This window comes from Acartia tonsa, chromosome 5 (assembly GCF_053477335.1).
Source record: "Acartia tonsa isolate MP-2025a chromosome 5, ASM5347733v1, whole genome shotgun sequence".
Classification (NCBI taxonomy): domain Eukaryota; kingdom Metazoa; phylum Arthropoda; class Copepoda; order Calanoida; family Acartiidae; genus Acartia; species Acartia tonsa.
The window spans coordinates 26,847,472-26,873,657 of NC_137264.1; the positions used below are offsets into that span (position 1 = coordinate 26,847,472).

At 33.3% G+C, this 26,186-nt stretch overlaps 1 protein-coding gene across 9 annotated transcripts in view; it reads left to right on the forward strand.

Moving 5' to 3' along the window:
• Positions 1–26,186, forward strand: part of LOC145319155 (uncharacterized) — a 52,108-nt gene that overhangs the window by 19,745 nt on the left and 6,177 nt on the right. For 6 of the 9 annotated variants that reach the window (XM_080161037.1, XM_080161043.1, XM_080161040.1 and 3 more), the window contains exons 7-23: positions 38–134; positions 505–628; positions 1,149–1,250; positions 1,375–1,473; positions 2,569–2,663; positions 3,254–3,344; positions 3,486–3,559; positions 3,901–4,196; positions 6,061–6,149; positions 8,142–8,198; positions 8,555–8,648; positions 19,186–19,231; positions 19,405–19,494; positions 21,741–21,795; positions 23,294–23,365; positions 23,465–23,523; positions 25,511–25,655. In XM_080161037.1, coding sequence (XP_080017163.1) covers positions 38–134; positions 505–628; positions 1,149–1,250; positions 1,375–1,473; positions 2,569–2,663; positions 3,254–3,344; positions 3,486–3,559; positions 3,901–4,196; positions 6,061–6,149; positions 8,142–8,198; positions 8,555–8,648; positions 19,186–19,231; positions 19,405–19,494; positions 21,741–21,795; positions 23,294–23,365; positions 23,465–23,523; positions 25,511–25,655 — 1,685 coding nt within the window. Of the gene's footprint in view, positions 1–37; positions 135–504; positions 629–1,148; positions 1,251–1,374; positions 1,474–2,568; positions 2,664–3,253; positions 3,345–3,485; positions 3,560–3,900; positions 4,197–6,060; positions 6,150–8,141; positions 8,199–8,554; positions 8,649–19,185; positions 19,232–19,404; positions 19,495–21,740; positions 21,800–23,293; positions 23,366–23,464; positions 23,524–25,510; positions 25,656–26,186 lie in introns of those variants that run through there. The other 3 variants (XM_080161044.1, XM_080161045.1, XM_080161046.1) reach the window with 3 other exon arrangements.

A 26,186-nucleotide genomic window follows, 5' to 3' on the forward strand; every position in this document is an offset into this window, starting at 1 on the left:
CCGGCTCTCATCCATACGAAAAAACTTATATTTATAGGTTTTGTGTATGATGCTACCGGGGATAGTGGTGGTGATGTTGGAGTCAAGGATCAACAACTTGAGGAGGAAGAAGATATAGACTCAGATTCTGATTCAGGAAATTTAACATTTTATATTTTCACTTCTACTTAGTTAATTCATACCATCAACCTTTAATGCTATTAGGATGTAACAGCAGAATGAATTCTAATAAAATTAACAGTAAGTAGGTTTAAGTTAAATCAACAATTCGAAAAAAATATTTGTAATTAAACTAGTTATTAGTTACAGTTGGGTTCGCAGTAGGTGTTTTTAAAATAAAACGATTAGTCAGATACTTTCCCTCAGCTCGGACAATTTAAGATATCTTGACTTTAAAAATTTACTTTGAATTCTAGTTTAATATTAGGCCATGCCATGGTCACAGTTTTCCTTTTATTATTCAAATTTTAAAAACTAACAATAAATTGATAAATATTGGTAAGTAGACATGGACTTTGATCTGAATGTGGACATGACATCTCTTGGAACTGAGGATCAAGATCAACTTAATCATACTGGAATACTTTATAATCTTGGTAACACTGATTTTATCAAGATGTTGGCTAAGGTAATAATATATATTGGAAATTAATAACCGTATTAATTGGTTCGTTTTGTAATTTATTATTTTAACTTTTCAATATTTAGTAAATGATTTAACAAATTTTACTACAACAGATACATTAATTTTAGAACAGGCCAGACAGACAATAATTCTGTTTTTATATTTAAATAACTCTTTAAAAAATCGAGCTAGTTGACAATTTTTTGTATTTGCTGACCTCTCTTTCTATTTCATATCAGCTATAACCTACAACTGAAATAATTTAATAAAAATCATTTCATATTTTCATCTGCATGAGTAGGCTGAGAAAATACTCAGTTTGCCCCCGAAAAAACAGCTGAAATAACGAAATATTTCTTTTCGAATGAATGCAGTTGTTGGTTATAACATTAACTATACCTGACTATTAATATATACAATTTATATAAATTGGACAGTATTATATGTATGTTTAAATATTTGTCCCAAAAAATAGGTTAGCATTTATATGCATTCTACAAATTCATTCTACTTATTTTACTAGGATATAGAAGAAGCAGAAGAGTTACGTATTCAGAAGGAGGCATTAGCTGCTAAATCATCTATGACTGGAAAAAAGTCAAGAAGAGAAAGAAAACTGCTTAAGGTAATTACAAAGGCTACTGACACATTGAAATAAGGGGAAGGGAAGTTTGTACACGTATAAGGTCTTTCATACTGTTTTCTTAATACTTAATGTCAGTGTATAATATTAAATAAATGTATATTAGGAGAAAATGCTTGAGGGTAGACAAATTTCGCCACCCTGTTATAGAGCTAAGGAGGATGAAATAAAGAAAAGAGAATATCATTCGGAATCTGAATCTGAGGTAACTTGTTTTTTTTTTTTATCAAATAGGAGACTAATGTTAAGACCTTAAAAAGCTACAAATTACAGTGCAAGAATATCTAGGGAGGGATCAGTGGATTGTTAATTACACTTATTGTTCCTTTTTCTAATTTGTTGGCCAAGAAACTTTGGATACTTTGATTAGGTAGATTTTGATTGGGTGCTTTATTAAGTTGAGTGTTCTAATGTTTAATCAAGAGCTTTATTCTCCAAAATTGGTATTTTTTAAGCGTGACTTTTCTACAATTAATTTCGGTATGTCCGTCCCGTCAGTCCTTCCATCTGTAACGGTTAGCTTTTTTCGTTAAAATAGACATGTTATAATTGTCATATCGATTTCAAACTTTGGAGTTAGTTACCAGAAAGTTCGTGTAAAACACAGGGGTGTATATTCTGCGCAAGATTAATTTTTTTTCCCCTGCTAAAATTTTTTTATTCCCCCCCCCCCCCCCTAGTTTTTTTCACCAAGTAGGGGGGAAATTAGAAAAATATTTTAAGAACTCTATATTTTTTTTATTTTATCCCTCCTACCACACATTTTTTTAGTTTTTTTTTACCAAGGAGGGGGGAGAAATGGAAAAAATGTTTTCAGTTTTCTTAATTTTTACATTTTTTTTCACTCCAACCACATATTTTTTATTTCCTCCATCCCCCCCCCCCCCCTGTGCAGGGGATCTTATGTAGAATATACAACCCTGGTAAAACATGTGGATTTTTTACCATTTTAACAACAATTTTTATATGATATAATTATTAATTATCCTATTCATCTGATTTTTGGAATACTGATTCCTAGGACAACAAAGTACAATGTTATAAGTTAAAAAAATCTATAATCCTGTCCGAGCTTCGCTTTTATTGAAGTTGTCATCCTTGTTCTCTCATTATTTGGGTCGCACATTTATTTCTATCGACCTTCGGCTTATCCCTGAAGATCCCCAGATTTTATCAATATTAAATACGTGTGTATTATTATGCTACACTTTTACCTTACCTACTCTTTTTTTTATCGATTATTCCTTATCTATTTGTTATCTTAAAAGGTATTAAGATTTGAAGAAAGAAAAAAACTTAGGAATCTGGTACGGAAGAGAAAGTTGAGTTTATAACAAGTTTTGGTGGAGATTCTGATGGAGAAAACCAGAATGGATCTCATGGGGTTACTTTCAGGTATTTCATTTCATATACATATTATGAATAATCCTTATATAAAATATCATTTCCTCACAGGCATTGTTAAAAACTAAGAATAGAGAGAGAATTTATTACAGGGGTGTATATTCTCCACAAGATTTATTTTTTTTCCCCTGCTACAAATTTTTTTATATTTCTTCCCCCCCCCCTAGTTTTTTCTTACCAAGTAGGGGGGGAATGGAAAAATATTTAAAGAACACTATATTTTATTTATTTTATCCCTCCTACCACACATTTTTAAACGTTTTTTCACCAAGGAGGGGGGGGGGGGAGATGGAAAAAATGTTTTCAGTTTTCTTAATTTTTACATTTTTTTCCCTCCAACCACTTATTTTTTTATTTCCCCCCACCCCCCCCCTGAGCAGGGGATCCCTGAATATACACCCCTGAATTATTACTTAATCACAAACTGTCCCTTCCCCTAACAGATTCATTAAATACAACCTCTAATTTTGTTAATTGAAGTTAATTTGAAGAAGCGAAACTTTTGCAGGCTCTGTTATGTCACGTATTAACCATCACATGATTTTTATCTTTTAGTTTATGAACTAATATATTATTTATAGGAAAGTGTTACCTTCTATACCTAGTGTTAAACTCAAAGATAAATCATTATCTAGTCGCAAAGACCGGAAAAAATCACCAACTTCTAGCAAAAGGAAAAAGTTTGTTTTATTTTATAAGTTTAAATAACGGGTGAGGACGGATGAGACACTTTAAGTAACCAAGCATAAGTTACAAAAACAGAGTTACAGGGCATTTCTACCTAGTCATTTTTAAACAATAAAACAAACTAACAGAAGGTCCCGATCACGAAGTAGGTCACCCCGTAGACACGAAGGCTCTTCTACTAGAAAAAGGTCTAGATCAAGGTATTTTTTTTCTTTAAAAAAAGCATCTTCCCCCAATTAAAAAAAATTTGCAATGCTTTCTCGTAGGTATATTTTTCAATAATTTCCTAACATTTTAAAAAGTTTGAGGAATTTCTTTGGTATATTCTTTTTAAGAACATTTATATCTATAATACAAAGTAGAACGATGTCTGTCTGTCTGTTTGTAGCGAAGGATCTCGCTAACCGCTGAACCTATCGGGTTCTCCTTTACTGGGTAGCTTCTCATCCCCCCCCCAAATAATTTTTTTAAAATTTTCTTTTAAATCTAGAGGCTAGGGGCAAAGCCGCTAGTACTCAAATAAAGTGTTAATTTTATTTAGGTCTAAATCAACGGATCATAAAAGATCCTCAAGTAATAATTTTGATAGTTCAAGACATGGAGATGACCGGAAATTTACCCCCGCAGCTCCAAGCAACCACCACCCTAGCATGTTGGCCTATCCTCCTCCTCCCAAACCGGAATACCAAAAGCCCCCTCCTCCTCTGGGCACAACGCCAGGAGTTATTCCCTCCTCCCCTATGACATTTCCTCCTCCCCTTATGCAGATGAAAATTAACAGCCCCCCACCTGGCTTTGTTCCACCCTTGCCTTCTGTCCCACATCCAGATGAAATTAAGGAATGTAAATTGTAAAAATTTTAAGTTTAAAATTATGATTGATATGACACAACGACTTCCAAGATACGCACAGTTATTTTTTTACGATGTGTGTGTGGGTAGCCATAATTTCTTAGTGTTTGACTATGGGCCCTAAGTTGCTATGGAGTAAGACGAGATTCTTTTGTATAGTATTAGTTACTAATGCCAGTTCAAGTACATTAAGACTTGACCCGCTGTTTCATGGTATCTACTCAATATTACCTCAGCCTCGCCGAGTATGGCAGGTGTCCCAAATTAATGAATGACGCTCTCTGCAGTGGCGCTTGGAATAAGAGTTGTCTTGGAATATATATGTATTTGGTATCTAAACCACTCAATAATCTCTATTCTTACACAAACAATAGGAAGTTGCGTGAATGTGTTATGACTGAAAAAGCAATTTGCCACTTGGGGATATGAACTCTAACTCTCATCACAGAAACTCAGCGAGTTACCACTAAGCCATGGCGGTGCCCTTATTTTTATACGATAAAAATATTCCTATTAAGTAACTAATTCATACAGCAGTGAAGGGACATCTTTTGAAACGAACTCTAAGAAACTTAGTAAAAAAGTCATTTTCCTGAAATTTGCTTGGCAGTTACTTTGCTTTATATACTTAAAGTACAGGGTGTCTATTTCCTGCCGTGTTTTTTGCAATTTTTAATGGGAGATGGCGTTTTTTAATATTAGCTACAGTACGACGCCTTTTCTTTTGAGTTCCATAATTTTTGGTATTACAAAGTCAAAGTACAAAGTCAGTGTTTTCCTCTTTTTAGTAGCGAAGCTACTCTATAATTCACAATGTCTGTCCGTCTGTCCGTCCGTCCGTAATTAATGAATTGGGGGAAACGTGATTTTCTCGGCTCCTAAAAAAGATAGAGAGCTGAAATTTTTTGACAACATTCTCATCATAAAGGACCACAATTAACTATAACACATCAATGGCGGTCGGACTGCTTTTTAGCAGGTTTTAGGCTATTTTTTATATTTTCCAAATTTTCCCCATATCTTTGGTGTTTATGGTCCGATTTTCAAATTTTTTTCAGTTAGATATCAAAATTAAATTTCCCGTTATTTGAAGAAAACAACAATGACGGTCAGACTGCCTTTTTGCAGGTTTTTGGCTATTTTTATATTTTTCACATTTTTCCCCATATATTTAGTGTTTATGGTCCGATTTTCGAATTTTTTTAGTTAAAGATATCAAAATTAAATTTCCTGTCGTTTGAAGAAAACAACAATGACTGTCAGACTGCCTTTTTGCAGGTTTTTGGCTATTTTTGTATATATCACATTTTTACCCATATCTTTGTGTTTATATTTTCAAAAAAATTTCAGTTAAAGATATTAACATTAAATTTTTGGTGTTTTAAGAAAAGAAACAATGGCGGCCAAACTGCCTTTTAGCAGGTTTTTGACTATTTTTATATGTTTGACATATTTCCCCATATCTTTGGTATTTTTGGTCCAATTTTAAAACTTTTTTGCATTAACAGTTTCAAATTTTTTCCCCCATTGTTATGTGCATCTAGTATGTAATTTACTTTAACAGTCTTCATCATACAAAATAAAACAAGGTTTCGTGTTTATTTTCTCCAATAAATCTATTCTTGATTTTAATAATAAAATACACTTTTAATCTACTTCTACGTATTCCCATCCACAATTTTTTGTGCTTCGCTACTTATGGATGTTGTCATCCTTGTTTTAAGACTGAGTTACCTTGTGTTGGTTTTAAAAATTTAAATGCAGCCTGCTTCTCGTTCACTGCTCAGTTTTTACCCTTTACACATTTAAAGTCGGTTTAAAATCTTAATATTTTACACTGTGTATCATGCAGAAGAAGTCAGATGAAATTGAAACTAAAGGAGAAAAGAATAAAAACAACAAAGATGATAGTTCAGATACTTCGGATGATGATAATCGGGTAAATATTTAAGGGGGGGGGGAGACTTGAATCAACCACCTCATAATCAGTGCACAAATGACATTTAGAATACGAAGAATTCTTGGTATGTCTATTTTCACCTAGGGGGGAGGGGGGGGGCGTAATGACATCTAAAACAGTGAGCAAAATAGTCTTAATATTAAGGGGGGGGGGGGGGGGGAAGTTTGACACATTTGCGTAAACAGGGAGTATAGGCTTTATCTTTGGACTGAGAGGATAGGTTATTAGGGATAAAATCATTCTTATATGATGAATTTTCCCAAGTTTTAAGATTTTTTGGATAGACCTCCAGGTTCCGGAGCTCCAGGCCTCCAGGTGGTCTCTGTACAGGTAAAAATGAAAAAAAAAAATTTTTTGAAGAGTTAGAAGTCAACTTATGAAACAAAATATGCATTTTTTTCTTCAAATATGTGAATAACATTCAAAAATATGCATATTTTGTTTCATAGGTTGACTTCTAACTCCTCAAAAAAAATTTTTTTTTTAATTTTTAATTTTGAGTAGGGTTGGGCCGGATACTTTTTTGGCCGGATACCGGATATCCGGCTGATTTCAAATGCCCGATATCCGGTAACCGGCCGGATATCCGGCAAACATCCGGTTATCCGGCCAAATTACCGGATATCCGGATATTAAAGTAGTAAAAAAAAAATTTCTTCAGAAATCTAATATAAATTTACATAAAGTTAAACTTGTTCAGAAAAAATGTTCTTCTAGCTTCAATAATAAGAAAATTATTTTTTTAAAAGCAGAGATTTTTGGTGTAAAGTATAAAAAATTATAGAGCCAGATATCCGGCCGGATAGTTTCAATATCCGGTATCCGGCCGGATATTGAAAATGGCCGGATATCCGGCCCAACCCTAATTTTGAGGGGTCAAAAAATCAATGCATCAGAACTATCCCTTCATGGTGCTTCCTGAATAGGCCTTGATGAGTAGAATCAGGATTGTTTTAATGAAATATCTCATTCCTAGCGTGAGAAAATCTCATAAAACCTCTAAAAATTGGCCATTTTTCAAATATAGAGTTTTTTTAGAGGTTTTTTTTGAGATTTTCTCAGGCTAGGAACGAGATATTTTCAAAATTCCTAATTCTACTCCTCAAGGCCTATTCAGGAAGCACCATGAAGCCATGGTTCTGATGCATTGATTTTTTGACCCCCATAAAGTCAAAATTTCAAAGTGAAATTGCTTGTCCAAAATGGATAAATTTTTCACCAAAAGGCATAATAATTGCAGCAGCACTACTTGAATTTTAAAAAAAGCTGGGGGAAAAAATCCCTTAGTAACTATAGTACTAGTCTTATGTACAAAGTTTCAATAATCTAGCTCAATATTTAGGCTATTTTGCTCACTGTTTAAGTTTAGATGTAATTACGCCCCCCCCCCCCCCCCCTTAATAAAAAATTGGATAGGTAATGGTTGGCGGCTCAGCTGTTTTGCTGGGATATTTGCCGGGCAAATCCATATGATCTTTGATTACGTAGGAATCAACTTTTGTAGCATATATTTCTTTAATTGATGATAAATGATAAGCAACGAGATGGTTGCATTAACCATTCCCCCACCCCTTCCTTATTGATAATAAATCCATACTGATGCCAAGAAAAGATTAGTTGTAAAGTTTTCAAAAGTATTCTCTGTCCAACAAAGGATCAAAAAGAAAACTGAAAAATATACTATACACTAACGGCCATTATGTGAATACTAAAGAGTTTATTCAATAGAAATGTTTTCTGTTTAGTGTATTTAAACTTTTTTTGCTTTATTATAGACTTAGAAGAAAATTACAATATCCAAAAGAATATATTTTAAACCCTGAAGTTTTAGTAGCAAAGTTACGATGTAACTATAACCTATCCGTCCGTATTATACCAAGATATCCCATATCTATGTACAAACGAAAGAAGTTTCATTTTTACATAGATAATCTAAATAAAACAAACCGTTAATCGTTACGCATTTGTCAGGGTGGAAATGGTTACAGATCCAAGTACAGAAACAGAAGAGCTTCTAGTGACGAAGAGGTGTAGTATCCTGCTTTTCTAATATTTTGCGCTAGTTGATTATCAAGGGTATTTCGCGGAGTAGTTGTTCTTTCAGGGAATATCTCTAGCACGGTATGGGTTAAGAAGTTAGAGAATATACCCATCCCCCACCTCACTATATATACAGGACTTATTCCCTGTTAACTTTATTTCACTAGTACTTATGAATTTATTTGCAAAACTTAGGCAACAAAGAGAAAATTGTTTCCTAACCCCCTGCATCTTTAAAACGTCTGTTTTACACTCTGAAGGCTTACCTCCCCCTTGATTTAAAGTTAAAGGGGGCGTCAAAATTCTCTGCACACCACCGATTTAAGATAAAAATTCTTGTTAAGTCTGATGATGAGAGGAAGAGAAAGGAGCCTAGCAACAAAGGAAGCATATATCAGACTTCTATGTCTTCCTTCTTTTCTGCCGTTTCAGGAAAAGGTATCCATCTTTTATTATAAAGGGGGGGGGGGGGGGGTAATGCAACCATCTTGTAATCTGTGAGCAAATGGCACTTAGAATTCGAATTTCGGTCTGAAATTTTGCATAAGTAATCCTTGGTAGATCTATTTTCCCTATATCAAACAAAAAGTTGGAAAAGTAACGGCTGGCGGTTTAGCCGTTTTTTGCCTATTTTCAGGGCAAATTCATCATTAATTACGTAGGAATCAACTTTTTAAACATAATTTTGGTTTAATTCATGTTAAATGATAACCATTTTTTAAATTTCTAGTACCAACAGCTTCCGGCTAGAACAGTTTGATAACGTTTTGGAGTGGCAAAGAGTTTTATGTGTAGATAGGTTTCGTGACTATTTACCTCTGAAGATAGCCCAAAAATGGCAAAACGGCTGAGCCGCCAGCCTACCAAGGATAAGTCGTGCAAAATTTCAGATCAAAATTCGAATTCTAAGTGCCATTTGCTCACTGATGGTTGCATTAACCCCCCCCCCCCCCTTTCCCCCCCCCCCCCCTAATATGTTTGGTCGGGTAGTTCAGTGATTAATATTATGTTAAGGCACATTATTTGATGTTTTAGATGCCTATCCCCATGTACCTCCAGAGAAGTTTTAACGGATTTTTGATACCTGGTAGTTTCAAAATATACATGATTAAAATGCGTTTTCTATCTGATAAAGGGAGCTATGATTCCGTAAAACTATGTTTTGTTAGATGACTTTATAAAAAAATTCTTACTTTAATATTAGACTAGGCAAGGCATGGTAGTTGCTAATAGGGTACAAAAACAGTTCAGATACCAGGGATGGTCCGGCCCAATACTGTATTTTTTTGTGGGCGGTTTTGGACCGCCCTAAATCGGATCCCTTTTTGGCGTATTGGGCACCCCTGTTTATAAGCTGATTTCTAGAGCAAGGGGAATGAAAAAGAGGGCCTGGAGTGAAATAAGGGGGGGGGGGGGGGGCTGAGTTTTTGGGTGATATTATTTAATTTATCTATTATATAAAGGTTTTTTTTTTTAATGCAACCATCTCGTAATCAGTGAGCAAATGGCACTTAGAATTCGAATTTTGATCTAAACTTTTGCATGAGTAATCCTTGGTAGATCTATTTTCCCTTAATCGAACAAAAAGTTGGCTCAGCCGTTTTTTTGCCTATTTTCAGGGTAAATTCATCATCAATTACGTAGGAATCAACTATTTAAAACATATTTTTGGTTTAATTCATGTTAAATAATAGCAATATCCATTATTGAAACTTCTTGTACCAACAACTACCGTCTAGAACCGTTTGATAGCGTTTTAGAGTGGCAACAAGAAAAAGGTGGAGATAGGTTTCGTGAATAATTTGCACTATAGATATCCAAAAATGGCAAAACTGCTGAGCCGCCAGCCGTTAGCCGTTACTTTTCCAACTTTTAGTTCGATTTAGGGAAAATAGACCTACCAAGGATTACTCGTGCAAAAGTTCAGATCGAAATTCTAAGTGCCATTTGCTCACTGATTACGAGATGGTTGCATTACCCCCCCCCCCCTTAGTAAGCCCTTTTGTGTGTGTAGCGATGGATCTTGCTAACCGCTGAACCGATATGGTTCTCCTTTACAGTGAAGGATCTCGCTAACTGAAAAATTTTACAGTTAAGCTTCTTATAGGTCCAGAGATGGTTTTAGGCTATTTTATTTCTCGGTATGATTTTAGGCCATTTTTCTACCTTCTCGTAATATTGAAGAAAATTTTGCAGCGTCAAATGATCTTATCAGGAGACGAACTCCATAGACTAAATATAAGTTGTATCGGAAATATATCATATGAACATAAACGGATTATTGCTGTTATATAATAAACCTTTCGTATTTTCATCGTTTCCTCTGTCCAATGGCTATTGAAGTTAAAATATTACTGTATAAATGGTAAGTAAAAGTAAACTTTTTACGACATTTGTCCTAAAAGGTGCCCAAAACCACCTTTTGGGCAATTTGGCCGCCCAAAATCACTTAAGGTGGTGCCCTGTAGCCCATCGCTGTCAGATACGCCGTTGCCGCCGAATATTTTTTGTTCTCTTTTAGAGATGCATTAAAGTAGGACTTCTGCCTTTTTCAGGCCATTTTTACGTAATAATAAGAAATCAGGACAACATGAAGCTCATACTAAAACATTGTTTTCACCAGGGTTGTCATATTGGGCACTTTTTTTATATTGGCACAGTGTGATCTTCACAAAGGCTCTAGCTACTTATAAAAGCGGGAAGTTTGTAAATATTTTACTCAAGACACTAAATCGTTACAATTTTCATGAGAAATACGCATTTTATAAGGCATACAAAACGCTCTAATTTTCGTTCTATTTAAAATAATTTTGTAATTTTTTTTGCTGATTATTTCATTTTACATATACTTTTATCATTTTATCAAAAAAAAATTTATCTTTTTTCATCATTTTTTGGAGAAATTAATGCTTAAACTAAGGGTATCTTTAAACGCAAAATTGACGCACTTAGAATTAAAAATGCGTATTGAGTACAAAGGGGGGATAATTTCAAGACATGCATGTTCCAAAGATATCTTTTTTTCCATAAAATTTTAATGTTTAGTCCACCGGAGATTACCCTGAAAATCATATATCAATTTAGGAAGATAATTTTTGTAGAATAGTTACTGAATTTACAACTTTATGTTCTCTAAAAGTATAGTTAAGATCAAAGGCGTGCAAAAGGTTGGTATAGGGGTTGTTTACACCACCCTTGTAAAATAAAGGGGGATGGATACACCTCCCTAGGTGTCCAATCATGTCCACCCTCTTGACAAGAGCCTACACCCTCAGATACACCCCTCTATAAATTCCAAGGGGGTATAAAGGAAATAAATTTACACCCCTTAAGTGTTGGGGGTGTTTAAGGAGGGTGTATTTAAGCAAGTCACTGATTCAGATAATTCTATGCTATCTATTTTTAGGTAAATTAATTACCAGACTTTACTAAAAAAATCTTGCAATATTCTGTACAACTGTACTGTACAACTTTTAATTAGTAAATTGAGACATGAGGAAACTCATACATATGTAGGGGGGGGGGGGGGGGGTTAATGCAACCATCCCATAATCAATTAATCCAAATTTTGTTATGAAAATTGGCATGTGTAGTCCTTAGTAGGTCTGTTTTTCAAATTTAACAATAAGTTAAGCTTAAGGGGGGGGGGGGGGTTAAGGCAAACATCATGTAATCAATGCACAAATGGCACCTAGAATTCGAATTTCATTACAAAACTTGGCATGAGTAATCCTTGGTAGATCTTTTTTCCCAAAATGGAACAAAAAATTGGAAAAGTAATGGCTAAGGGCTGTTTGCTCAGCTGTTTAGCCATTTTTGGGCTATTTTCAGGGCAAATCCAGCAATAATTACGTAGGAATCATCCATTAGGGATAGGTTTTAAGGGGTGTTGAGCTGAAAAATACTACCAAAAATAGTGGCAGCTGGGTAATGGCTTATAAGGATATAAAAATTGAATATTTCCATGGAATTAAACTTTTCTTAATTAACATTATAACTTTATGTCATGGACAAGGACATATTACTAAAAACACGTTTTTAATTTCTAGATTTCGCTGTCATAACAGCTGAAAACTGCCAAAAATGGCTGAGAACAGCTGTCAACAGCCAAAAGTATATATTGTAGATTAAATCATCCCACCATGAAAAAATTTTAAAAAAAATTTTGCCCCCAGTAAAAATGTGGTTGATTTAAGCAAAATAATGACCCATGCTAAATATTTTTTTCTGTGATGCAATAATTGTGACCTTACGAGCACTTCAAAGTTTTTGAAATCTGCAAAAAGAATGTTTTTTTGGTTCTTTTGTGTGATCTCAATTTTAAAGATTTTTACAAAATTTCAATTCTAGTATGTAAATATAAACCTGAAATTTACCAAAAAAATGGAGCAGTCTCAATAATAACATATGAAGGTGTAGCAAGAAATCTGCAAAGTCAAATTCCATTTTTGCAGTTTTTCTTACCTAACTTAAAAAAAAAATTAATTTTGTTTTTCTTTTAGATGCAGTAACTACTGGACCAGGTAGTTTAAAAATTTTAGCTCAATATATATCAATTTTGTCCACCTTCCAGCACCAAACTCCCCTTTATTGATAAGAAGACCATTAATTTTATTTTATTAATTTTTAAAATACCACAAAAAAATTCATTTGGCAGCTTGCTAATGGCCGCAGCTCAGCTGGGAGCGGTTAAGAGTAGAATGAGTAGATAGGGCTTGTGACGTGTCTCTAGGTAGGTTTTTAACAGTCTGTGTAACAGCCCCAGCTGCCAAATGGATGGACCCCCACTATTTATAGTAGTATTTTTGAGCTCAGTACCAATAAAAACCTACCCCTAGACATGTTACAAGCCCTATATACTCTTCATACTCTTAGCCGCTCCCAGCCATTTTCAGCCAGTTCTAGCAGCTGGTACAAGAAATTTTAAAAATGGATATTTAAAACAAAAATATGTTTCAAAAGTTGATTATCCAATTAATGATAGTTTCGCCCTGAATATAGCCAAAAAACAGCTAAATGACTGAGCTGCCAGCTGTTAGCCGTCACTTTTGCAACTTTTTGTTCCATTTTGGGAAAATAGATGTACCAAGGATTACTCATGCCAAGTTTTGTAACAAAATTCGAATTCTAAGTGCAATTTGTGCATTGATTACGAGATGGTTGCATTAAGCCCCCCCCCCCCCTCAAACTTGAGTTAATTCCTTTAATGATCTTGATAGATATATGTTTACTAGAGTTGGCTCGATATAATTATCTCCCTATTGGCTAGTTTTCTATATGCATATCTATTTCTCAATAAATCTATTTTCCTCACCCGGCATTACTATCTAAAAGAAAGTAAATATTTAATAATTTAAATGATTTTAAAAAGATTTTTTTAATCATATTTTTTTCTTTACATTACCATCACCAAAGGGTTAATGATGATGATTACAATTTTAGTTTAATATTTGACCACACAAAATGTCGCCACAATCGAATTCTTTTAAAACAGAGTTTTCTTAAATTTATTATATTATAAATTTAAATTTTCTTTTTTATTATTAGAAATTAAATACATCAATATAAGGTATATAGCAACATGAAATGAAAAAAATGAATTTATTTTTAATAAAGTAAAATAATGGGTCTTATCGTTCTGGGCAATGAGAGTTTATTATGGTTTATTGGAGCACTATGAGTTTTAATCATATATTCCTTGGAAAACTTGAGCTCGTTTATAGACATTTATTTCCTATATAGATCTGACATGGATCTTGAAGCAATTAAGCAGGCCGTTTTGTACATGTTAAAAATTGGAAGATTTCATTAAATAAAAGTTATCGCAAATATACTTAGTAAATAACTTTTAATATATTTTACAATAGTTTTTAAAGTTAATGTTGAGAGGGAGATATATCCCAATCCTCTTTTTATAAAAAAAAATTTAAAATGTAATAAATTTCTTATGTAAAGTAGGTTTGGTAAAATACTAATAAAATCACCCTTGATTTTAGTTAAAGGGGGCTGTTAAAAGTCATAAGTGGGGTGTCAAAAAATTTAGTTGTTTATAAATTAATGGAATATAACCTGATATTATAAATTTGAAACATATTTTTGATGTACAAAGAGAATAAAGGAACATGTATTACACTTTTCTTCATAGAAGAAATTGAATCATTTTTTATTTGTTTTTTTCAACACAAGGTTATTTGTGTATCTCATACCACCATATTATTAGTTAAATCTAATTTTTTGTAAATTAAGTGAATAAGTCTGTTAGACCAAGGGTAGAAACTAAGTAGATAGACAGACAGACGGGCAAGAAGAATTATCAAAGTTTTACTAAAATAGACAATTAATTAGATAAATCCAATAGAGAACCTGTGAATGATCAGACAGACAGAGGGACAGACAGACAGACAGACAGAGGGACAGGTAAATAGTAACAGAGAGTCTTTGAGGCATTAACAAATTACAATTAGGCTATGCTAGATCATTGAAATCCAAAAGAGAGGCAGTTAGACAGATAGACAGACAGACAAAAGGACAGACAGACAGAGGGACAGACAGACAAATGGGTATTGCCTAAAACAGTTTGGCTGCTATATGAATCATTAAAACCCACCGTAGAAAAGAAATTTACATTAGTTTCTTATTTCGATACTCAACGCCCCCCCCCCCTCCCCCACTCAAAGGGGTTTATTATTTCTTAATATCAATAAGTGACTTTTCAGCTTAATAAAATTGAATGTACTTTTTATTTCATCAATTTATCTTAAATAGAACGAAAGTTATAATCATTTTATTGTCTACAAGATATATGCTTTGAGTAAAAATCAACATAATTGTCAGTAAAAACGTCATATTTATGCATATTTACACAGTAAATAAATTTTAAAATTGCAGGGTGGCCACAATGTACGGATGTACGGAAATGTACGGATTTTTAAAAAAGTGCTAAAAAAATGTACGGATTGTACGGATTTTTCATTTTGGTGTACGGAATTTCCGAGCATGGTGTTATAATTAGTGTATTATCTTTAAAAATTAAGTAAAATGTATCATTTTTTGGGATCATGGAAAGAAAACGAAGTTTCCGGTTTCGTCGTTTTTTCACAGTAGCCTTTCTCCTATTTCTAGCCCCTGCGGGGGGCTCTAGCCCTGCAGGGCATATTTTCTAACCCTGCGGGGCAATCATTGACATTTAATTAACCTAACCTAACCTAAAATAACCCTTCAAAAGCTGCTGTGAAAAAATACGATGAAACCGGCATCTTCGTTTTCTTTCCATGATCCATTTTTTGTTCTGTATCATTATAATATTTGTAAGTTACATATAGATTTCACGGGAACCAGTTTGGACAAGAATGGTGTACCAGAAGTTGAATTATTCAAACTATTCAAGATTTGTCTTTAAAGTTTCTATTCAATTGTTAACTTAACTAAAACATTAGTATGTAACAATACCCTTTTCAGGATATAAATTAGTTCAAGTTGTTATTTTTTTATCTGCTTTTCTGCTGTATTTGTCCCCATTATGAAACAGCAAAATACCCCCCCCCCCCCCCCTAAAAGTTTATTTTACCCATGATGTAACTTTAATTCTAGTCTTGCCCTTTAACATTGTGTAAATTATTAGGTACCAGTAACCAAAGTATTAAGATGTTTCATTATTTTTAATCAACGGGAGTATTTTTTTGATAATATTCATGGGGATGTAGATGAAATTATTGTCTGATGTCTTATCCCTTAAATTCCCTGATATTATTAAGGACATATCAACCAAGGATCTAAAGGGAAAAGACAATGGCAAATAAACTTAAGATCATTCCCAAAATACCCCTATGAACTCTCACACTGTAAAATTATCCTATTATTTTTTAAATTTTTTTCAGAGAAAATGAGATCTTGATCAGTACCTAGTATGAAACCAATTTTACTAAATAATATATTTACTACATAGTAGAAAAATGTACGGAATTGTACGGAAATGTACGGAAAAATGTACGGATTTTTTTTTTAGCATGCACGGAAATGTACGGATTTTTTTAAAAAACCTTGTGGCCACCCTGAAATTGTATTTTACTGTAATGAATAACTTAAGGGGGTTGTATGAAATATCAAAAACCCCAAAAAAACCTAATTTGGTTAAATTAGTCCAAGTAATGATTGATTTAGTACAGTACGTATGAATAAGTTGTCAATTTCCTACCAGAGTCCTTGTGTCTTTTGAAAAAAATCGGGACATCAAAAAATTTAAAATCGACTTTTATCTATCCTAGGACCTAATAATGGCTGTAAGTGGACAGCTAGAAAAGAAATTTTTGAAAAAGTAATAATTTTTGGCGGATTTATGCCATTTTTAAAAAGGGTAGTGAAAAACTTATGGTCAGTTTTCATGATTTTTCCAGATTTTTTTACTCAATTTTTTCAAAGCAACAAAAAATACATTTATGTTCATTTAATGAAAATATTTTTTGGTTGAGGTACTTTTCAGATACCTGTACAAATATCCAATGAAAGAAAAATTTTAAAAAAAAAATTTTTTGGGGGGTGTAAATTGACATTTTGTGAGAAAATTTCACCAAAAATATAATGATTTTTAACCCCAAAAAATCAGTTTTTTTGCCATCAGTTTATCCAAAATCCAAAAACGGCCAGGAGGCCCCGGGTTTTGCAATAATGATATTAATATGCAACATGTATTGTGTAAAAAACAGTTTCACAACCTGGGGCCTCTTGGCCGTTTTGAGTAATTGAGCATTTTACATTGCATGGTTTGAACAATTTCGTTCTTGTTAATTTCAAATTTTCCTTTGTTAGAGGGGGAAGGAGTCATTTTAGAGCCCAACGTCATCTCTGCAATATTTTTTAAGGCGGATCTTTCTTGACTTATGCATTATTTGCCTCTGGCAAACCGTTTTCGCTGTTATTTGCCGCCGTTGGCGTGATTTAACGATTTTTGCCATTCTCGCGGTTTTAATGGACATTTAAGGGATAAAGGAGTCGTTAAATAAAGATGACTAAAAAATACTTTTATTTTAGCAATTAAAGGTGGGGGGGGTTAATGCATCCATCTTGAATCAATGTATAAATGGCACTTGGAATTCGAATTTCGATCTAAAATTCTGCATGAGTAATCCTTGGTAGGTCTATTTTCCCTAAATCGAACAAAAAAGGTGAAAAAGTATCGGCTAACGGCTCAGCCGTTTAGCCGTTTTTTGGCTATTTTTAGGGCAAATCTGTCATAAATTACGTAGGAATCAACTTTTTGAAACATATTTTTGCTTTAAATCATGTGAAATGATACAAAAATAACATTTTCAGATTTCTAGTACCAGCAACTATCGGCTAGAATCGTTTGAAAACATTTTAGAGCAGACAATAGTATTATGTGGAGATAGGTTTCGTGATGATTTGCATTTAAAATAGCCCAAAAAATGGCTAAACTGCTGAGCCGCCAGCTGTTAGCCGTTATTTTTCCAACTTTTTGTTCGATTTAGGGAAAATAGACCTACCAAGGATTACTCATGCAAAATTTCAGATCGAAATTCGAATTCTAAGTGCCATTTATACATTGATTACGAGATGGTTGCATTAACCCCCCCCCCCTTTGCTAAATTTTATGTGTTCTTAAAAAAATTTGTATTTCTAACTGGTTTTGGTCCAGCAGAAATTCAAATTTGGGAATTAATTATAATATTGCAAAATCATTGTATATGCGTCAGAGAGAGAGAGAGAGAGAAATATACGTTTGAGAGAGTATGTAATATAAGTAATTATGTTTATATTCTTATACAAACTTTAAATGAAGATAGCTAGACTTAGAATAAAGGTATTAACACAAAATCAAAAGTGTTTTGAAAATTATATTATTGTTGTTTATATCTGTAAAAAAATATTTGAAAACATGCCTTACAAGTGTCCTATTTTACTTATACTGGACCTACCTAAAAATGCCGAGACTCGAACTGGGTGCACCTGACGCTATATTCGTGTTCACAAACATTGTTTGCATTGAAGAAATATTTACATAGACGTTGATTTTGTTAAAATATTCCTATCCAAACTAAAGTTATGAAGTTTTATAGATTTTTTAAAAATAGGGTAGCTTCGCTCCTCCAAAACAGCAAGACGTACTTACCAAATGCACATTAGAAGTTAACAGAGGCAAAATTTAAGTTATTTCCGAGTTAAAGCAAAAGAAATTACATCATTTCTTCAAATACAAGCTTATTTATTGAAGTTTACTTTTGTCTACTCTAAATGTCCCGTTTTTTGGCAAAAGATCGCACTGTGATTGGGCGGCCAAACTGCCCAAAAGGGTTTTGGGCACCCTTTGGAGACTTAAAAATAAAATAGCCTATATATGTCAAAAGGACCGTACTCAGAAAATATATGGTAAACCTTGATTAACAATGACAATACAGAACCTCCCTGGATAAGTATTTATATTTTATATTAAGTTTTACTCCTCGAAAATTTTCTTTAATTTTATTAGAAGGCAGCAAAATATCATAAATAATACCGAAACTTATTATTTTAAATAAAATAGCCTAAAACCATCTCAGGACCTATAAAAGCTTCACTGTAAAGAAGAACCATATCGGTTTAGCGGTTAGCAAGATCTTTCACTGGAAAGGAGAACCATATCGGTTCAGCGGTTATCGAAATCCTTCTCTTGATACAAAAAAGCTTACTTTATATAATAGTTAATATCACCCAAAAAATAGCCCCCCCCCCTTTTTTTTTCACTTCTCCCCTTTTTTCTCTCCCCCCAAAAGGTGCGTGCCCAAAACTGCCTAAAAGGACCTTATATTTGGCGGCCCAAAACCGCCCGCCCAAAACTGCCTGCCCAAAAGCGCCCGCCTAAAATGACAACCCTGGTTTTCACCCATAGTGTTGTATTTTACTCTTATACAAACATTGAGCATTGTTGCTAATATTAAAAACAACAATTATAATTCTACTTTAATATTGTTTGTTTTATAAGGTGGTTCTTCAGACTCCCTGGCTCCAGCACCACCTCCAGTTAAAAGGTTAGCTTTTCACTTTTAAAAATCCTTCTCAATCCATGAAAAAAAATATTTTGGGTAAATGTTCCATATATGTAGTGTGTACTGTACACGCAAATTTTCAAAATGCCTGCCTTTTTAAAAGAGTTCAACTATTAACTAAAAAAATTCCTGTTTTAAATTTCTGATTTATTTAGATATTATGGAAGGAAACGAGAAAGTGATTCTGACTCTGATATTGAAATGGATCCTGATATAGATTCTAAGAATTCAGCTGCAACCCCTAGGTGTTCAATGTTTATTTATAGGGTAAAGCGGGGCGAACTCAGTCTTTTTTTCGGTTTTTTGAACCTGCAAATCGTAAAAATTATTTTTTTTAAATGGGACCAAGACCAGTAGAAAGATCTCGGAAAAGTCGATCAGGTCCTAAAGGGACGTAAACCTAGGACATTAGGAAGTTTGTCAAAATTGATCTCTAAAACGGCACCGACTTCGCCCCGCCTTGAGGCGAAGTCGGTAGGGCATTTTCAAGCTTCAAAAAATCGATGACGTATTGATTTTATTACAGCATGCCCAAAAGGTAAAAGTTGCTAAATGTAATAAAGAGTATGCACAAAAAAATTTATTAAGATAGGTCAATTTTTTCTACCAAAAAAAAAAATTTTCCGAAGTACGCGAAATTTGACTTTTTTTTCGAAAATTGTTTTGATAAAAAACATAAAAATACTACTAGAAAAAATAACTTTTTATGACTTTAAAGGCCTGATCCTTAAAATTCAGGCAATTTTGAATAGATTTGGCCAAAAAAAAATTAGTTCTATTAGCAAAATTTCCTAAAAAAATCAAGTTGAAAAAAAGAGAAAAGTTTGGCAAAATCTGTGGTCGATTTTCCAGCTTCAAAAAACCTATGACATAGTGATTTAATTACAGCATGCCCTAAAGGTTAAAGTTGCTAAATGTAATAAAGAGCATTCACAAAAAAAATTGTGAAGATCAGACAATTTTTTCTACAAAAAAAAAATAATTTTTTTCTAAGTACGAGAAATTTGACTTTTTTCTCGAAAATTTCACTTTTTTATATAAAATTGAAAAAGTTAGTATAATAAGTGAAAAAACCAAATTCGCCCCGCTTCACTTTTAGTCGATTTAAGAAAAAACTATACAAGCTTTTTTAAAGTTTTAAACGGAAATGGATAGCCTATTAGATTCTTAATAAGTCCCCTGAAGACGTCTAAGCTCTAGCTCTTACCAGTTTTTGTCCAACTTACCGTTTTTCCGACCGAAGCAAAAAAATCGAAAAAAAAATTTTTTGTCGTCCCACTTTAAGACCCAATAAGTACCCTAAAAATTCATCTCACAAAAATTTCATTTTATACTTTTTTGTAGGCAATTTAATAAGGAACAAATTTGATTTTATGTTTTTTTCTGTCAGTCGATTAGAACATGGAGAAAAATGTCATTTAATGAAGGTGGTCAAAAAAATACCGACTTCACCTCAAAACTGAGATCGCCCCGCTTTACCCTACCTTTTTTATTTTTAAAAAGTTAGTAGTTGGATATCAATTTAGTTACAAACATATTTTAGTTTCCCTTAATGTTTTTGCTAGCAAGGCAACCACTAGGATTTGCTCTATTTAAAGAGGGAAGTCATTTTCTAGTAAATCCCGTAAAGGTGTGTGTTATAAGGCCTAAAAATAGTAGTAGAACGATAAGGTGCTCTATATATTTGTATTCCCTATTGAATAGAACAATAGGGTTTTTTTTTTTTTTTTGATAACCGTACCTGGAATATCTTAAAAAAATAAGAAATTTCTATCAAACGCTTTGTTTGGCTCAAACTGACAAAAATTTAAAAAAATATAATTCAGTAAATTAAACTTTCATTATCAAAAAACTAACTTGTTTTTCAACTATATTTTGGTCAATCTTTATTATAAAAAAATATTCTGGCTTTAAAATAGGATTTGAAACTAAAAATGACATACTACACAACAAGCAAAGAAAGAATGTGACATGCAACCTCCACTTTGAATCTCTTACCTTCTTATATAGATTGTATATCTGAATGTTTTCAAAATTGTCTGTATGTAACTTGTTGTGTTGGTTTGTTTCACTAAGTCATTGTATTAATGATTTGTTAAAGTTTCATTTTAATGTTCACTGCTCGTACAACCTGTAAAGAATGGCTTCTTCCTTTATTTAATGGTATAGATTGTTCTTAACCTTTACCTTGTACCTATAGAAAACATTATTATTATAATTATATATTTTTTTAATTTTGTCAGTTTGAGCCAAACAAAGCGTTTGATAGAAATTTCTTATGATAGATATTCCAGGTACGGTTATCAAAAAAAAAAAAAATTTCCCTATTGTTCTATTCAATAGGGAATACCACTATATAGAGCACCTTATCGTTCTACTACTATTTTTAGGCCTTATAACACACACCTTTACGGGATTTACTAGAAAATGACTTCCCTCTTTTAGAAATAAATGTTGTGTGATTTTGTGCACATTCTTTTTATTTGTATAGGGGATTGAGCAGCTTGAAACCAATGATCAGCAGCTTTAACAAGTCTGCTACCAAAGTCAGTAAGATCTTATTTCATTTATATTTAAGTAGAAGTGAAAATAAAATAATGTTCTATAAATTTTTATCACATTTGATTGTTTTTATCATTTGATGGCAGAGATGGGAAAAAAACAGGTTTTTTTAAAAAAGAACTAACCAGTTTGTTTTTTTGGTTTAAACCAGGTTTTTTGGTTTTTTTTGGTTTTTTTAATAATATCCAAATTATAGGCCTGCCCCCTTCCCTCTTTTTTCACCCCCTTCCCCTTTTTCTCACCCCCGAAACGGGGGGGTGCCCAAATCTGCCCAAAAGGACCCAAAAAAGGGCAGCCCAAAAGCGCCCGCCCGATTTGACAACCCTGACTGACAGTTATTTACTGTATTATTTACGTTATGAAAAGAAGATATAACTGGAAAGATAGGCCTTTGTATAAATATTTAAAAAAAAACATTCAAACCATCCCACCTTGTTTTTTTTGTTTTTTTAAGCTTTTTTTTGGTTTAAACCACTTGATTTAAACCACGTGGTTTTTTTTATGCCATCTCTGTTTGATGGTAAAAGAGGACGATGCACGAACGAGAGCAAGTGATTTTAAGTACCTTCCAATGACTGGGTATTTTTTTGGTAATAAGGTCATAGGTCAATAAAGTTAATTTATTTTAAAACCATGGGTGATACGATTGAAATATTAAGCAATCTTTATAGAAATATAATCGAATGTTTCGTTGAGTTCAATGTGCAAAATAAAATAATACCTTAAAACATAAACAAATGTTGTAAAATACAAAATTAAATTAATTATTTTTCTGGGGTGTATATTCTGCAAAAGATTTATTTTTTTTCCCTGCTACAAAAATTTTCCCCCCCCCTAGTTTTTGCTTACCAAGTAGGGGGTAAAATGGAAAAATATTTAAAGAATTCTATATTTTATTTATTTTATCCCTCCTACCACACATTTTTTTAGTTTTTTTCACCAAGGAGGGGGGGGGGGGGGAATGGAAAAAATGTTATCAGTTTTCTTAATTTTTACATATTTTTTCCCTCCAACCACTTATTTTTTATTTCTCCCCCCCCCCCCTGAGCAGGGGATCCCATGTAGAATATACACCCCTGTCATTATTGCAGTTTACCACCATTATTGCTTAACATTCATTTTTTTTGTAAAAGTATACTTTTGTGTCAAAGCATTTGATAGTCTATAATCTCAACTCGATACATTTTTTAAAACTTTGTTGGACCATTGTAGTCGTAGACCTTAACTTTTTTCAATTATTTAGTCCTCTATAACATAAACCAAGTACCTCAACCTAAAAAATCCCTACTTTTACTGCTGAAAGGTGACTAACATCACTTGCTCTTGTGCGTGCATAGTCACCTTTAGAATTTCAGGACAACTTTGTTTTTATGATCATTTATATTTTGATAATTTTATTCAAAATTTTATCATAAACGTTTACCAACTGATGTGATAAGCACTTGATTTTACCTTTCCTAATGTAATAATACTATTATTAAGGAATCCGCGTCTGCAGCTTTAAGGGAGAAGATGAGAAAGAAAATGCAGCAGCAGTTAAAACGATCTTACAAGGTTCTTTGTATTTTTCATTTATTTTTGAAAAAAAAATAATCTTGTTAATGAATTTGTTTTATTAACAGATTGTTTGGACACTGAATTGTGTTTATTCAGGAGGATAAGAAAGCTGAATTGGAAAGGAGAGCTAAAAAAGAGGAAGAAGAATTATACAGGTTACAAAATTTACAGAAAGAGCAGAAATTACATGGTGCGCCACATAAAACCGGACTTTATCTAATTGTAAGCAAATGAACATTAAATTTTCTTTTTTAAACTAAAATTATAATAGTGGGGTGGATTACCCATCTTTAAAAAAAAAATTTCCCCCCAAGAAAATTTTTTTTTTACCTTCTTATTTTAATTTTTACCTGTCCAGAATCCACCTGGAGGCCTGCAGTACCTAAACCTGAAGGCCAAATCCAAAAAATTTTTAAAATAGGAAAACTAGGTGCATTCCTAAAGTAAACTTTTTTTTGTGAATTAACCTATCCTCTTACTCCAAAGACAAAGCCTATAATCACTGTTAATGCAAAAGTGTCACATCTAACCCCTCCAGGCTCCCCCCCCCCCCCTCTTTAAGGTGAGTAAATATTTATCAGTCATTTTATGCTTAATTGTCACAAGAAAATCTAAGAGGCAAACCTAAAGGCTTGTAAAATATCCCCCTAATTTAAATTATAAAGCTATGATAGATTTAAGGTTTTGAAATGAGGAATCCTATAAAAAAATATTCAGTATTTGAATTTTTTTGTTAAGTATTTCAGTATTTTTTCTTATTTTAGGATTCTGTATTTTCAGTATTTCATGTTTTTTTGTTCAGTATCAGTATTTATTGGTTGTGGCCACGCTGTAATATAATACCTAGTTTTTAATATAATAGACATGATATTTTGTAAAAAATGTAACATGTTCTCAAAAGATACATAATTATCTTTTTCGCAGAGGAATTTTGATAACACTATTGTTAAAGCCAGTGTCAGTGAAACCGACTGGCCTGCCGCCGTTTATTTAAATAAAGATACAGCTAGATGGGGCATCAATTAATTCCAAAGGAGTTATTGTATTTCCTCCCATTTTTACAAGGGGGGGGGGGGGGGGTAAAATGTGGTGACTCGTGCCACGACATACCAGCAATTTAATTTGCTACTCCCTTAGTTTTAGAGATAATTGGATAAAATCTTTTGGGCTGGGTAAGTAATTACCCCAACTAGAGGTATCTTTAAAAAAAATCCCGCCGCCGTTTTCCGCCGCCACCAAAAAATTTTTTTTTTGCATTTCTCGCCGAATTAGGCAATTTGGAATCATTTGAGACCATGTTATTTTTTTCAAAAATTTTTCCCCTTACAAGCAACCCTGCGGGGGGACTTAGTCATTTTTTTCAAATTCTCGTATATCAAGGTATATCTTAAATACAGTACTTCTCCTGTGATTTTGAAGATATTGAAACAAAATCTTTTTAGGTTGGTAAGTAAAAAATATTTGAATTAAGAAAACGGCGGCGGGACCGCCGCTCCGCCGTCCGCCGCCGTTTTACGCCGCCAACAAAAAAATTTTTTTTTTTGCATTTCTCGCCGAATTAGGCAATTTGGAATCATTTGAGACCATGTTATTTTTTTCAAAAATTTTTCCTCTTACAAGCAGCCCTGCGGGGGGACTTAGTCATTTTTTTCAAATTCTCGTATATCAAGGTATATCTTAAATTCAGTACTTCTCCTGTGCTTTTGAAGATATTGGTACAAAATCTTTTTTGATGGGTCAGTAATAAATATTTGCGAGAAATGCAAAAATAAAAATTTTTTGTTGGCGGCGTAAAACGGCGGCGGACGGCGGGAGCGGCGGTCCCCCCGCAGGGCTGCTTGTAAGGGGAAAAATTTTTGAAAAAAATAACATGGTCTCAAATGATTCCAAATTGCCTAATTCGGCGAGAAATGCAAAAAAAAAAATTTTTTTGGTGGCGGCGGAAAACGGCGGCGGGCGGCGGGAGCGGCGGTCCCGCCGCCGTTTTTTTTGAAAGATACCTCTAGTTGGGGTAATTACTGACCCAGCCCAAAAGATTTTATCCAATTATCTCTAAAACTAAGGGAGTAGCACCCAAAATAAAATTGCTGGTATGTCGTGGCACGAGTCACCACATTTTACCCCCCCCCCCCCCCCTTTTAGAGAAGAAGAGCTTAGAGAAATAAGTGAACGTATGCGCGCAAAAGAGCGGGAACTTCATCGGTCACGATATAATGACTCCAGGTCGAGGTCCCGGTCACCAAGGGGATCAAGGTCCCCCTCTTCACGTCATCAATCAAGATCTACTAGGAATGTTTTAAATATTTATGGAATTACTCGTTTTATTAGGAAGTTATAAAAGTATATCAAACAAAAGTTAAATTTGGAAGAAGGAAATTAAGTTAAAGCCAAACTAAATTATTGCCAGAACAGTATCTGTAACAGAATATGGGGGTGGGGGAAGTTCTGACACATTTGCTTAAACCTGGTATATAGGCTTTATCTTTAGACTGAGAGGATAGGTTATCAGGGATAAAATCATTCTTATATGATGAATTTTCCCAAGTTTAAAGATTTATTTAATATGGTTTTGAAGAGTTAGAAGTCAGCTTATGAATCAAAATATGCATGTTTTTTCTTCAAATATGTAAATAACATTCAAAAAGATGCATATTTTGTTTTGTAAGTTGACCTCTAACTCTTTTTAAAAAATATTTTTTTTTTCATTTTTTCCTGTACAGAGACCACCTGGAGGCCTGGAGCTCCGGAACCTGGAGGCCTATCCAAAAGATCTTAAAACTTGGGAAAATTCATCATGATTTTATCCCTAATAAACTAT